Here is a 13,354-nt window from a genome sequence, read left to right on the forward strand (position 1 = left end):
AGAGGAATAAGAGGATCCATGTGAGAATAATGATCCAAGTCACTAAGGGGAGAATATAGGAGTATGGAGGGGGGAAAGAACAGCTGTGGGGCAAAATGAGAAACTAGAACACTTAGGGTAAGAAGGTCGTTATTGGGGAGAGAGAGTGACGGGGGGAAGTGGTGGACATGAGGAATGAAGGAGAAAAATGTTTAACAGAACAAAGATATTTAAAGTGGAATACAGGAAGATCGGAAGGAAGGAATAGAAATTACCAAAACCGGTGCAGCAGATACACTAAAATGGACTGTAAAAGGTATGAATGAAGAATGGAAAGAGAAGGAAGAACAAAAACAAGGGAGCCTTATCAAGCAGCAGTTTTTGAAAAGTTGATGTCAAGATGCTAGAAAAATAACATGAATGTTTAATTATATAGGAGATATTAGGGTACTATACAGAACTGTGTAGGCTGAAAAAGTGATGGGAGCTTTGGAGTTCAGGTAGGAGCGGGGCATGGGAACCCACTGTTCCCATGTGTAAGGAAAGGGGGACATTTTTTGTCAAGTAAAATATGTTTTAGAAGTTGTTGCAGTGGTGACTGCACTTTTTAATATGTATTTTTCGTTGTTTTATATCTGTTTGTGGTCTGTGTCAGAGATGGCAATTGAGAGATAGGAACTGAGCATATTCTTTTGTGGCCCTCTGTGCCATTTGTGTGAGTAGTTTTTAATCAAATGTAACCTGCTGCTGGGTTGGTCTGCATTCCAGATAAAACCGGTTTACTTTTTCAACCATATGTTCTTGTTTTGAAATGCCCTGAAATCTTTGAAAGTACAGGTTATTGTATCTTGTATGCCAGTATTTTCCAGGCAGAATCCTTATTCTTTTGTCCATATTTTATTTTTTTTTCTACATCAAACAAAATCGTAGTCCTTCAAACCCGCCCTTACGCATTTTTTAGGATAGTTGCAGATATGCTTCCACTCACCTCCGTGTTACTCAGGAAGCAGGGTAAAATTTTTGAAAGTGCCTAAGTCCTATTGAAAGTCTATTGGACCGAGGGTCCTAATTGTTTAGATATACTTTTGAAAATTTTGCCCATGGGGCAGAGAGGTAGCTTCGCCATCTGAAGGTATTAGAACTGGTATTGAAGTCTAGTTTTCCTATCACTTACAAATTGATCATCTGGAACAGATTTCTTTAAAGGTATAAAAAAGGTGTCTGTCGCCTGTGTCTCATTCTCATGACATACTGCAAGCCAGACAGGCCAGGAAAATAGTGTTTTCTGTCACTTTTTCCCACTTTTTTTAGGCAGGCAAACCATGTTTTGAAAGAAATCCAATCTCTTAAAGAGCAGGTAGATAAGCTACAGACAGAGCTTCATGCTCTGAGACAAGGTACAAAGGACATCACCCAGCGTGCTATCAGTGAAGCCCTGGAAGGGAGTGAGATCAAAGGCGTTACAACATGGGTAAGAGGACATTGCAGGATTTTGTAGGTAGAGATTTCTATCTTTCTTTGTATCTACCACAGTTCCTTCTCACACATTTTTTATACTTCATTGACATATGTAGTGTAACAGTCTTGGGAATCCAGGAACAAATGTTCACCCACAATAAAAAAATTCTCTTTGGACTGTAGACTTTTTTGCAGGGTAGCTGGAAGGGTGGGATAACATAGGTAGGAATTTCCATCACCCTAACCATTAAAAGAATACCATCACCTCCTGAACAAAATGTATACTACATTAGACATTTGAAGGAACAATAGTGTAAGCTACAGTACTGATTTTTCACTTTTACCCCGAGAGAATGATCTGGTGGAAAATTCATGAGGAGAACCTGCAACTCAGTCTCCTGAGTCACTTCTGGTACCGTTGGGCTCCCTTTGGTCCCTGTCAGTGTCGCCCATGGGAGACCTGGCTGCTGCCAAGGCTTTCCCCAGCCTCTCCCCAGAGTAACTCTGTATTGAGGGGCTATTTCACAGGGCTTGCAGGAGATATTATGTATGTCCTCCTAGCCTTCCACAGTCTGTCCCACAGGTCTGTACAGGGGATCCTCAGCACAGGTAATATTGTCTAGAGAATCTGTCCTTTCATCTTCAGCAGCTGGTCTTTGATGTAGAAGTGAATAGTATGGTAAGGGTTTCCCAAAGGCAATCTTGTTGGCAGTATGCGCTCAGTGTTCCTGAGGACAGAGTATATCAAACATCTTTGCTCTTTTGAGTTTTGTTCTATTTCTTGGAAGTTACAGGAATTTAACCAATTGGTGTGATCACTCGCTTTTATGAACTACTTGGTGGGTGGTGATTAAATTGCACATATATAAGGGGTCATTATATAGGTAGTTACCACTATTATGATATAGTAAAACAACTGCACAGAAGGAGGGCTATACACACTCTCCTACAAAGGTGGCTATTGCCAAAATTATAGAACAAGGTGAACACAATAGTTTTTTGACACTTTGGTTGAGATTCCAGGTGGTTTTCAGAACCTCTAACAAGTGGTCTCTGACTCAAGAGATAATACCTGCACTTGATACCAGGCATCCTAACCCAGCCTCTTAGGGTATGTCTACAAGTTGAGCTGGGGGTGTAATTTCCAGTGCAAGAAGACATGCCTGTACTAGCTGTGATCAAGCTAGCATGTTAAATATAGAGTGTAGCCACAGTGGTGTGAGCAGCAGGAGGGGCTAGCCACCCCAAGTACATCTTAGCTGTTTCAAGTATATACCCATCCATCTCATTGTGCCACCGCAACTACACTTTATTTTTAGTGCACTAGCAACATCTACACTGGGGGAGTTAGGGATTTTTTACGCCCCTCACTGCTGTAGCTATGTCACCCTAAATTTTAAGTGTAGACCAGACCTTAGTCTAACATAATGGTTACTTCATGATTGTTTTACATGTACTTCAGATTGTAGGTGATCTGGTGTGTGTACTACTTTCAAAGTCCTTTCCCCTCTCACAGTTCTTACCTTTATATTCTTTCACAGACTGTTAAAAGGATGCTGAATAAAGTACTTGAAAAGCTGGATGAAGACCAAGTCCAGATGCCTGATTATGCCCTAAAATCAGCAGGTATTATTATTCTCCCCAGTTAGAATCAGGCTCCCCATGCTGTTATGCACTGTAAAAGCATATAAGAAGACAGAGTCCTTGCCTTCAAAAAGCTTACAATCTAGTTTAAGACAAGATGTACAAATGAATGTCACCTACACTAGGAGGGAAGAGGAAGAGAGGACAAGGGTAAAATAAGATTATGCATTTACATAGTCTGACAATGTTCCAAGCCTTTTTATAAAAACGAACGCGTATTTTATATTGTTTTTATTAATCACTATTTTCAGTTTTATTACCCACCGCCTATTATCAATTTTGAATATTTTAATTAGCCACCATGGCCTGTTACTATAGAGAAGGACAGAATAAGTGAAAGAGAGACAAATACTGTTGCTAGAAATCAGTCAAAACCTGTGCTTGTTCAGGTCAAAGTATGGTAAGAGCCAACATTCTTATGGTATTACCAGTGTGGGAAAGCTGTGCCAATGTCCCTTCATGCCCATTTGAGAAGAGTATATGGAAGTAAGCATGTGGGGAAGAGAGAGCTATAAGAATTATGGCTGGTGTATGTTGATTGAGTCACATAAAAGAGTTGTTTGATAATGAATTTTTTTTCTGAGGGTCACATACGGTGATGCATGTCCAGTTTGAATGAGTCACTCACATAAATGATAATTGTATTACAGGGCTTTGTTCTCTATGTATTAGGAGTTAAGCACCCAACACCTGGTGTTGGTCATTAGATCCTCTGTATATTTCACATTGTTAGGAATACCTGCTGTATTAGAGAGGCAAAGTGAGTCCAACTTCTGTTGGTGAGAGAAACAAGCTTTTGAGCTTACTAAGAACTCTTCTTCAGGTCCATGTAATGCTATTTGCAAGATATTATCTCATTATTGTATGAATATTTTAATTTCAGGTGCCAGCATTGTTCAGTCCAGAACTACTAGGAGCTACCGTCATAATAGAGGAAAATTCTTTTGGTTATCATTTCCAATGCTGGTTTTTGTAAAGTCTCCAGAAGTTATTCTTCAGGTAGAAATCAAAATAAAAGAAGTCTTGAGAGTTTCCTTTACCCTTTCCTCTCTTCCTTTTGGGTCTCCTTTTCCCACTACCATTCCCCATGTCCGCTTTCCCTGTTCTTCTCTCCATACTGCTTGAAGTTCAGGGAAGGATCAGTGGAGATAGAAGGCCAGCGTATGCTGCTGTATTTCATGACATTTTTGCAGACAAACCCAGGTTGGCACCACACCACAAGTGAGGGAAAGAGAGAAATAAAAGCAACAGAATTAAGAATTGGGACCTGGGAATAAACATGGTTCATAAGTGCGGGGGAAAGTGAAGACCATGGTACTAGAGCTTTTATGAGTGGTGCAGCCAGTACAGTCCATCTGAATACTGCATTGTGGAACTAGTATTTATCCTCAGCATTAAACAACATATTTTATATTTAATTTTTAATTAGACTCTAAACATATGAACTTTGTGATGATTTAAATATCATTGGCATGTTTCAAGATAGATTCTAAGGTGCCAAAGGAATCCCTGGTTTCAGGGATTCCACTGATTTCAGTGGAATTATACCAGTGATATCGTTAGCTACATGGTTGCCTAAACCAATCATCATTGTTTTGTGTTCTGGTTTTAGCCCAATAATTATCCTGGGGACTGCTGGCCTTTCCCAGGAAGTCAGGGTGAAACTGTCATCAAACTGGCTGTGGAAATAATTCCAAGAGCAGTTACAATGGAGCACATTCCCAAGAAAATCTCCCCTACAGGAGAAATCTCCAGTGCTCCTAAGGACTTCGCTGTCTATGTGAGCATCTTCCTTAGCTTTTTATATAAGATTTCTAAGAAGGGGGAAGGGAAGTATGGGGGGAAATATAGGAAAAAAGCAAGTTCTGTATATTTCCTTCACATCTACAACTCACTCCATGTTGTAGGAAGGGAGCAATTCATATATATAACTATCAGCACAATCCTTGTTATTCCATTTACTCTTAAAAATGAGACTTTCCCATTCCTGCACAACCTGCTGTGTCTACATGCTACCTATAAGAGAGGCAATGTGATTTAGGGGATTCTGCACAGGGCTGGGTACTAGGAACTTCTGATTTCCAATCCTGGCTTTGCCATTAACTCACTCAACCTCTCACAATTTCCCCAACTATAAATGGGGCTAGTACTTACTTACCTATCTCACGGGACTATTGTGACTATAAATTAACCAAAACATGAAGTGGTAACTAGTAGGCCATAACTATCGGGCTTCTCCTGATATTTGTAACTTTGGAGATGTATTTGAAATAAATCCTTGGTTTATGAACAAGAGTGATATATTTCATGTGTTGTACCATCTATGTTTGGATTTTTTGGATATCCTGTGATACCACCATCCTGGTCAAACCTGGCTTTTGGAATGGACTGGTGCTACAAGGACCCTTGTTTTATGGATTTAGCACATCACTGTGCATCTGGGATATCATGTCATGCCTTTTAACTGTCTGCATGAAGACAAAACACATTTAAACCTGTTGTAATTGGGTTTTCACTGTCTTTTGTTTTCTCCATGCCTGTGTTTTTCTGCAGGGTCTGATGGAGGAAGATGAGGAGCAAGGAACTTTCTTAGGACAGTTCATATATAACTGTGAAGGAGATTTATTTCAAACATTCCAATTGAAGGTACATTAAGGAAGAGGGGAAGTGACTGTGAGATTAAGATGGATTCTATTGCTTGAATTAGGGGGTTGTTTGAGCTTCCCAGCAGCAGTGATCTGGAGAAATAGCCCTGGGTGGAAAGGATTGTAACTTAGTCTGTAGTTCTGTCAATGGTGGCTTTTAAACTAACAATTTTTCTGCAGCACTATTGCTGGAGTCTAATCTGCTGTGTTACCTGCAATGAATTTGGGCAATCTTCCCTTAGTCTGCATAAAAAGAAAACAGCTCACATACCACCAGAATATTGGTCCATCAAATTAAACATTACTGATCATTGTAAGGAAATCTTTTTGTTATAGATTACTGAAAATAAATCTGTTCTGTTTAAGTGCTCGTCTGTGTAGAAATTCTGTGCACAGACCTCACATGGATATCAGTGGGATTTCTACATGTGTTGGAGTCAGCCTCTAAGTGAGGAGAACTTCATAGAGTTACTTTGCTTACTGAGGCAGGCTAGCCTATTTTGTGGCTATGGCTCTATAATTACTATTTTAAAGTACAGTTAGTAGAGGTATAAGCATCTTCATATCTTGTGGGCAATGATTTCACATGAGTAAAATAGTGAACAAGTCACCCCTGCATGATGCTAATTGTTGATCGGCAGTGAAAGATACATAAAGTAAAAAATAATAGCTTTAATTTCTTTCTTTCAGAATGAACTTTCTGAATTCATGAGGTTCATGAAATTGAAAGTGCTAAACAATTGGGGACACCCAGAATATACCTGCATTTATCGATTCAGGGTACACGGAGATCTAAAACATACCCAGGAGTTCTTTAAACAGAATCCCACACCTTAGGAACTCAAAATGGCAACAACACCAGCAAACTAAAAATGAAATTCTTAAGATCCACTCCACTTCATCACCCAAGTGAAAGGGTGTCCATAGAAGACAAAAATAGAAAAATAAAAATGCAAACAACATTATTTTTGGCAAAATTGTTTTTATTCTTCAAAATGTTATTGTTTCTATAGAAAAAGGTACAGTGTGTATAGTAAATAAATAGTATTTGTCTAATATTTCTGAGATTGCCTGGGGTAGGAAATTTGAATCTGAGCGAAGAGGGTTCTACAGGGCAGGATTTAACCTTAGGGTATGTCTACACTACGAAATTAGGTCCAATTTATAGAAGTCGGTTTTTTTGAAATCGGTTTTATATATTCGAGTGTGTGTGTCCCCACAGAAAATGCTCTAAGTGCATTAAGTGCATTAACTCGGCGGAGCGCTTCCACAGTACCGAGGCAAGCATCGACTTCCGGAGCGTTGCACTGTGGGTAGCTATCCCACAGTTCCCGCAGTCTCCGCTGCCCATTGGAATTCTGGGTTGATATCCCAATGCCTGATGGGGCTAAAACATTGTCGCGGGTGGTTCTGGGTACATATCGTCAGGCCCCCGTTCCCACCCTCCCTCCCCCCGTGAAAGCAAGGGCAGACAATCATTTCGCGCCTTTTTTCCTGAGTTACCTGTGCGGACGCCATACCACGGCAAGCATGGAGCCCGCTCAGGTAACCGTCACCCTATGTCTCCTGGATGCTGGCAGACGCGGTACGGCATTGCTACACAGTAGCAGCAACCCATTGCCTTCTGGCAGCAGACGGTGCAATACGACTGGTAGTCGTCCTCGTCGTGTCCGAGGTGCTCCTGGCCACGTCGGCTGGGAGCGCCTGGGCAGACATGGGCGCAGGGACTAAATTTGGAGTGACTTGACCAGGTCATTCTCTTTAGTCCTGCAGTCCTATTGAACCGTCTTATGGTGAGCGGGCAGGCGATACGGACTGCTAGCAGTCGTACTGTACCATCTTCTGCCAGGCAGGCAAGAGATGAGGATTGCTAGCAGTCGTATTGTACCATCTTATGCCAGGCAGGCAAGAGATGAAGATGGCTAGCAGTCGTACTGTACCATCTTCTGCCAAGCAGCCATGAGATGTGGATGGCATGCAGTCCTTCTGCACCGTCTGCTGCCAGCCAAAGATGTAAAGGATAGATGGAGTGGGTCAGAACAAGAAATAGACCAGATTTGTTTTGTACTCATTTTCCTCCTCCCCTGTCTAGATCACACTGCAGTCAGTCACAGAGAAGGCGCAGCGAGGTTAATCTAGCCATGTATCAATCAGAGGCCAGGCTAACCTCCTTGTTCCAATAACAACGATAACTTTGGTGCACCATTTCTTATTGGAACCCTCCGTGCAGTCCTGCCTGAAATACTCCTTGATGTACAGGCACACCCTTTGTTGATTTTAGCTCCCTGAAGCCAACCCTGTAAGCCGTGTCGTCAGTCGCCCCTCCCTCCGTCAGAGCAACGGCAGACAATCGTTCCGCGCCTTTTTTCTGTGCGGACGCCATACCAAGGCAAGCATGGAGGCCGCTGAGCTCATTTTGGCAATTAGGAGCACATCAACCACCACACGCATTATCCAGCAGTATATGCAGCACCAGAACATGGCAACGCGATACCGGGCGAGGAGGCGACGTCAGCGCGGTCCCGTGAGTGATCAGGACATGGACACAGATTTCTCTGAAAGCATGGGCCCTGCCAATGCATGCATCATGGTGCTAATGGGGCAGGTTCATGCTGTGGAACGCCGATTCTGGGCTCGGGAAACAAGCACAGACTGGTGGGACCGCATAGTGTTGCAGGTCTGGGACGATTCCCAGTGGCTGCGAAACTTTCGCATGCGTAAGGGCACTTTCATGGAACTTTGTGACTTGCTTTCCCCTGCCCTGAAGCGCATGAATACCAGGATGAGAGCAGCCCTCACAGTTGAGAAGCGAGTGGCGATAGCCCTGTGGAAGCTTGCAACGCCAGACAGCTACCGGTCAGTTGGGAATCAATTTGGAGTGGGCAAATCTACTGTGGGGGCTGCTGTGATGCAAGTAGCTCACGCAATCAAAGATCTGCTGATATCAAGGGTAGTGACCCTGGGAAATGTGCAGGTCATAGTGGATGGCTTTGCTGCAATGGGATTCCCTAACTGTGGTGGGGCTATAGACGGAACCCATATCCCTATCTTGGCACCGGAGCACCAAGCCGCCGAGTACATAAACCGCAAGGGGTACTTTTCGATAGTGCTGCAAGCTCTGGTGGATCACAAGGGACGTTTCACCAACATCAACGTGGGATGGCCGGGAAAGGTGCATGACGCTCACATCTTCAGGAACTCTGGTCTGTTTCAAAAGCTGCAGGAAGGGACTTTATTCCCAGACCAGAAAATAACCTTTGGGGATGTTGAAATGCCTATATGTATCCTTGGGGACCCAGCCTACCCCTTAATGCCATGGCTCATGAAGCCGTACACAGGCAGCCTGGACAGTGGTCAGGAGCTGTTCAACTACAGGCTGAGCAAGTGCAGAATGGTGGTAGAATGTGCATTTGGACGTTTAAAGGCGCGCTGGCGCAGTTTACTGACTCGCTTAGACCTCAGCGAAACCAATATTCCCACTGTTATTACTGCTTGCTGTGTGCTCCACAATATCTGTGAGAGTAAGGGGGAGACGTTTATGGCGGGGTGGGAGGCTGAGGCAAATCGCCTAGCTGCTGGTTACGCGCAGCCAGACACCAGGGCGGTTAGAAGAGCACAGGAGGGCGCGGTACGCATCAGAGAAGCTTTGAAAACCAGTTTCATGACTGGCCAGGCTACGCTGTGAAAGTTCTGTTTGTTTCTCCTTGATGAAACCCCCCGCCCCTTGGTTCACTCTACTTCCCTGTAAGCTAACCACCCTCCCCTCCTCCCTTTAATCACCGCTTGCAGAGGCAATAAAGTCATTGCTGCTTCACAGTCATGCATTCGTTATTCATTCATCACACAAATAGGGGGATGACTACCAAGGTAGCCCAGGAGGGGTGGTGGAGGAGGGAAGGAAAATGCCACACAGCACTTTAAGCACAGCACTTTAAAAGTTTACAACTTTAAAATTTATTGAATGACAGCCTTCTTTTTTTTGGGCAATCCTCTGTGGTGGAGTGGCTGGTTGGCCGGAGGCCCCCCCACCGCGTTCTTGGGCGTCTGGGTGTGGAGGCTATGGAACTTGGGGAGGAGGGCGGTTGGTTACAGAGGGGCAGCAGTGGCAGTCTGTGCTCCAGCTGCCTTTGCTGCAGCTCAACCATACACTGGAGCATTCTGGTTTGGTCCTGCAGCAGCCTCAGCATTGAATCCTGCCTCCTCTCATCACGCTGCCGCCACATTTGAGCTTCAGCCCTCTCTTCAGCCCGCCACTTACTCTCTTCAGCCCGCCACTTACTCTCTTCAGCCCTCCACCTCTCCTCCCGGTCATTTTGTGCTTTCCTGCACTCTGACATTATTTGCCTCCACGCATTCGTCTGTGCTCTGTCAGTGTGGGAGGACAGCATGAGCTCGGAGAACATTTCATCGCGAGTGCGTTTTTTTTTCTTTCTAAGCTTCACTAGCCTCTGGTAAGGAGAAGATCCTGTGATCATTGAAACACATGCAGCTGGTGGAGAAAAAAAAAGGGACAGCGGTATTTAAAAAGACACATTTTATAAAACAGTCGCTACACTCTTTCAGGGTAAACCTTGCTGTTAACATTACATACATAGCACATGTGCTTTCGTTACAAGGTCGCATTTTGCCTCCTCCCACCGCGTGACTACCCCCTCAACCTTCCCCCCTCCCTGTGGCTAACAGCGGCGAACATTTCTGTTCAGCCACAGGCAAACAGCCCAGCAGGAATGGGCTATACTGAGTGTCCCTGAAGAAAAGCACCCTATTTCAACCAGGTGACCATGAATTATATCTCACTCTCCTGAGGATAACACAGAGAGATAAAGAACGGATTTTGGTTGAATGCCAGCAAACATACACTGCAATGCTTTGTTCTACAGTGATTCCCGAGTATGTGTTACTGGCCTGGAGTGATAAAGTGTCCTACCATGAAGGACGAAATAAGGCTGCCCTCCCCAGAAACCTTTTGCAAAGGCTTTAGGACTACATCTAGGAGAACCGCAAATGCCAGGGCAAAGTAATCCTTTCACATGCTTGCTTTTAAACCATGTATAGCATTTTAAAAGGTACACTCACCAGAGGTCCCTTCTCCGCCTGCTGGGTCCAGGAGGCAGCCTTGGGTGGGTTCGGGGGGTACTGGCTCCAGGTCTAGGGTGAGAAACAGTTCCTGGCTGTCGGGAAAACCGCTTTCTCCGCTTGCTTGCTGTGAGCTATCTACAACCTCCTCCTCCTCATCATCTTCTTCGTCCCCAAAACCTGCTTCCGTATTGCCTCCATCTCCATTGAAGGAGTCAAACAACACGGCTGGGGTAGTGGTGGCTGAACCCCCTAAAATGGCATGCAGCTCATCATAGAAGCGGCATGTTTGGGGCTCTGACCCAGAGCGGCTGTTCGCCTCTCTGGTTTTCTGGTAGGCTTGCCTCAGCTCCTTCAGTTTCACGCGGCACTGCTTCGGGTCCCTGTTATGGCCTCTGTCCTTCATGCCCTGGGAGATTTTCACAAAGGTTTTGGCATTTCGAAAACTGGAACGGAGTTCTGATAGCACGGATTCCTCTCCCCAAACAGCGATCAGATCCCGTACCTCCTGTTCGGTCCATGCTGGAGCTCTTTTGCGATTCTGGGACTCCATCATGGTCACCTGTGCTGATGAGCTCTGCATGGTCACCTGCAGCTTGCCACGCTGGCCAAACAGGAAATGAGATTCAAAAGTTTGCGGTTCTTTTCCTGTCTACCTGGCCAGTGCATCTGAGTTGAGAGTGCTGTCCAGAGCGGTCAGAATGGAGCACTCTGGGATAGCTCCCGGAGGCCAATACCATCGAATTGTGTCCACAGTACCCCAAATTCGAGCTGGGAACGTCGATTTAAGCACTAATCCACTTGTCAGGGGTGGAGTAAGGAAATCGATTTTAAGAGCCCTTTAAGTCGAAATAAAGGGCTTCACTGTGTGGACGGGTGCAGGTTTAAATCGATTTAACGTTGCTAAATTCGACCTAAAGTCCTAGTGTAGACCAGGGCTTAGGTGCCCCTAGGCACAGCATCTTCAGCACCCCCTCGCCCCACCCCACCTACAGTTGACCTTCATATTTTCTGTAGAAAAATGAAATTTTTTAACCCACTTTTAACTTGTAGGTGTCCCTAGAACACTGGTGACCCTAGGCACATGCTACTGTGCCTAATGGGAAATCCGGACCTGGGATTCTAATGAGATAGAAATATGTCAGATGGATTTTTCTTCAAATCTAAATTATTAAACAGAGAAAATTTAGTGTTTTTTTTTCCCTTTCCCCTTGTTTATTCCTCCCCCCCCCCCAGACGTTCTTGTTAACTCCTGGAAATGTGCTGGAAATGGCCCACCTTGATTATCACTTCAAAAGGTTTTCTCTCCCCCCACCCCACTCTCCTGCTGGTAATAGCTCATCTTAAGTGATCACTCTCCTTACAATGTGTATGGTAAACATCCATTTTTGCATGGTCTGTGTGTATATAAATCTCCTCACTGTATTTTCCACTTTATGCATCCGATGAAGTGAGCTGTAGCTCATGAAAGCTTATGCTCAAATAAATTGGTTAGTCTCTAAGGTACCACAAGTAATCCTCTTCTTTTTCCTTAGAGATGGGCTCTTTGTATTTCCTATCAAAGCTTTCCCTTGTGTTCCATGTGGCATTCTTCTTTGCTTATCCTCTGTTGACCCACAGTATTGGTTAGGGGCTCCTGAATTCATAGACAGTGATTGATCTTGGAGAGTTTCAATCTTCACCTACACTTAAACTCATGGGGGCAGTTTCTCAGCTTATGTAAATTGTCCTAGCTCCACTGACTTTGCATTAACAACTTATACCAGCTGAGGATCTGCTCGTGGGATGCTATTTTTTCCTGGTGCATCCCCAATCTCCTCTCTCATTTTCACATAATTTCAATGGAAGTTAGGAGCCTAAATGCTATTGAGGATCTGGGCCTGTATGTTCCTGTTGGTGAGAAGAGAAACTTATGTATTATATTCCCCAAGTTTTTTACCAAGGCAAGACAATTTGCTATTAAAATCCCACCAAGTCACACAGTTATTTTATTATGTATATGTACCCCTCTCCCTTTCTCTCTTCAGCTTCTCTCTGCCTTTTAGTTTTTGATTTATTAACTGTTTTTTTACAAATAGGAGAGCTGGCATTCACCTCTTGAACATTTAATGCACCACCTCTGAGACATGCCATTTTCTATCCTCATAGGATTCATCCAACAATATTAATAGCAACAGCATTGCAGCTTAGTTGCTGACTATCTGTGACATCAGACAGTAAGTTTAATAACAAGATTTAGGAGGCACTTGAATCAATCTTGTTATTTATTAATTTCCACCATATGCATTACTCTTATATAATGTTTCCCAGAGTCTCTGATAACTCCCCAAAATTCAGCCAGTAACCAAACTAGCACAATGTAGTTTTGTGGTCAAGTTAGGTATTGCAAATTCAACAACAAAATAATTGCAAAACAAAATAAATAGTCTGCTTTCCACATACGCTGTCACTTTGTGCTGTATGCAAGTCCTCTGACTGGATTTGAGTTTCTCCTTATTCTTTGTTCTTACAGCTTGCTTGCTTGTTTGTTAAGAATTTTGCATTTATATGTA

At 43.8% G+C, this 13,354-nt stretch overlaps 2 protein-coding genes across 2 annotated transcripts; one reads left to right on the forward strand and one right to left on the reverse strand.

Annotated features, from left to right (window-relative positions):
* Nucleotides 1-281: 281 nt before the first annotated feature.
* SUN3 (Sad1 and UNC84 domain containing 3) lies at nt 282-6,671 on the forward strand. The gene is made up of 7 exons (XM_073329651.1): nt 282-295; nt 1,291-1,450; nt 2,979-3,063; nt 3,965-4,080; nt 4,694-4,861; nt 5,635-5,727; nt 6,417-6,671. Exons 1-7 carry the CDS (start codon nt 282-284, stop codon nt 6,561-6,563), a joined length of 783 nt encoding a protein of 260 aa, XP_073185752.1. The 3' UTR covers nt 6,564-6,671.
* A 2,981-nt stretch (nt 6,672-9,652) lies between these two features.
* LOC140905992 (uncharacterized) lies at nt 9,653-11,404 on the reverse strand. Its single transcript, XM_073329478.1, has 2 exons — nt 10,803-11,404; nt 9,653-10,215 (listed from the first exon to the last, which is right to left on the reverse strand). The coding sequence occupies exons 1-2, from the start codon at nt 11,383-11,385 to the stop codon at nt 9,674-9,676; spliced, it is 1,125 nt and encodes a 374-aa protein (XP_073185579.1). The 5' UTR covers nt 11,386-11,404; the 3' UTR covers nt 9,653-9,673.
* Nucleotides 11,405-13,354: the final 1,950 nt, after the last annotated feature.

The sequence above is a fragment of the Lepidochelys kempii genome, chromosome 2, assembly GCF_965140265.1.
Source record: "Lepidochelys kempii isolate rLepKem1 chromosome 2, rLepKem1.hap2, whole genome shotgun sequence".
In the NCBI taxonomy this organism is placed as follows: Eukaryota; Metazoa; Chordata; order Testudines; family Cheloniidae; genus Lepidochelys; species Lepidochelys kempii.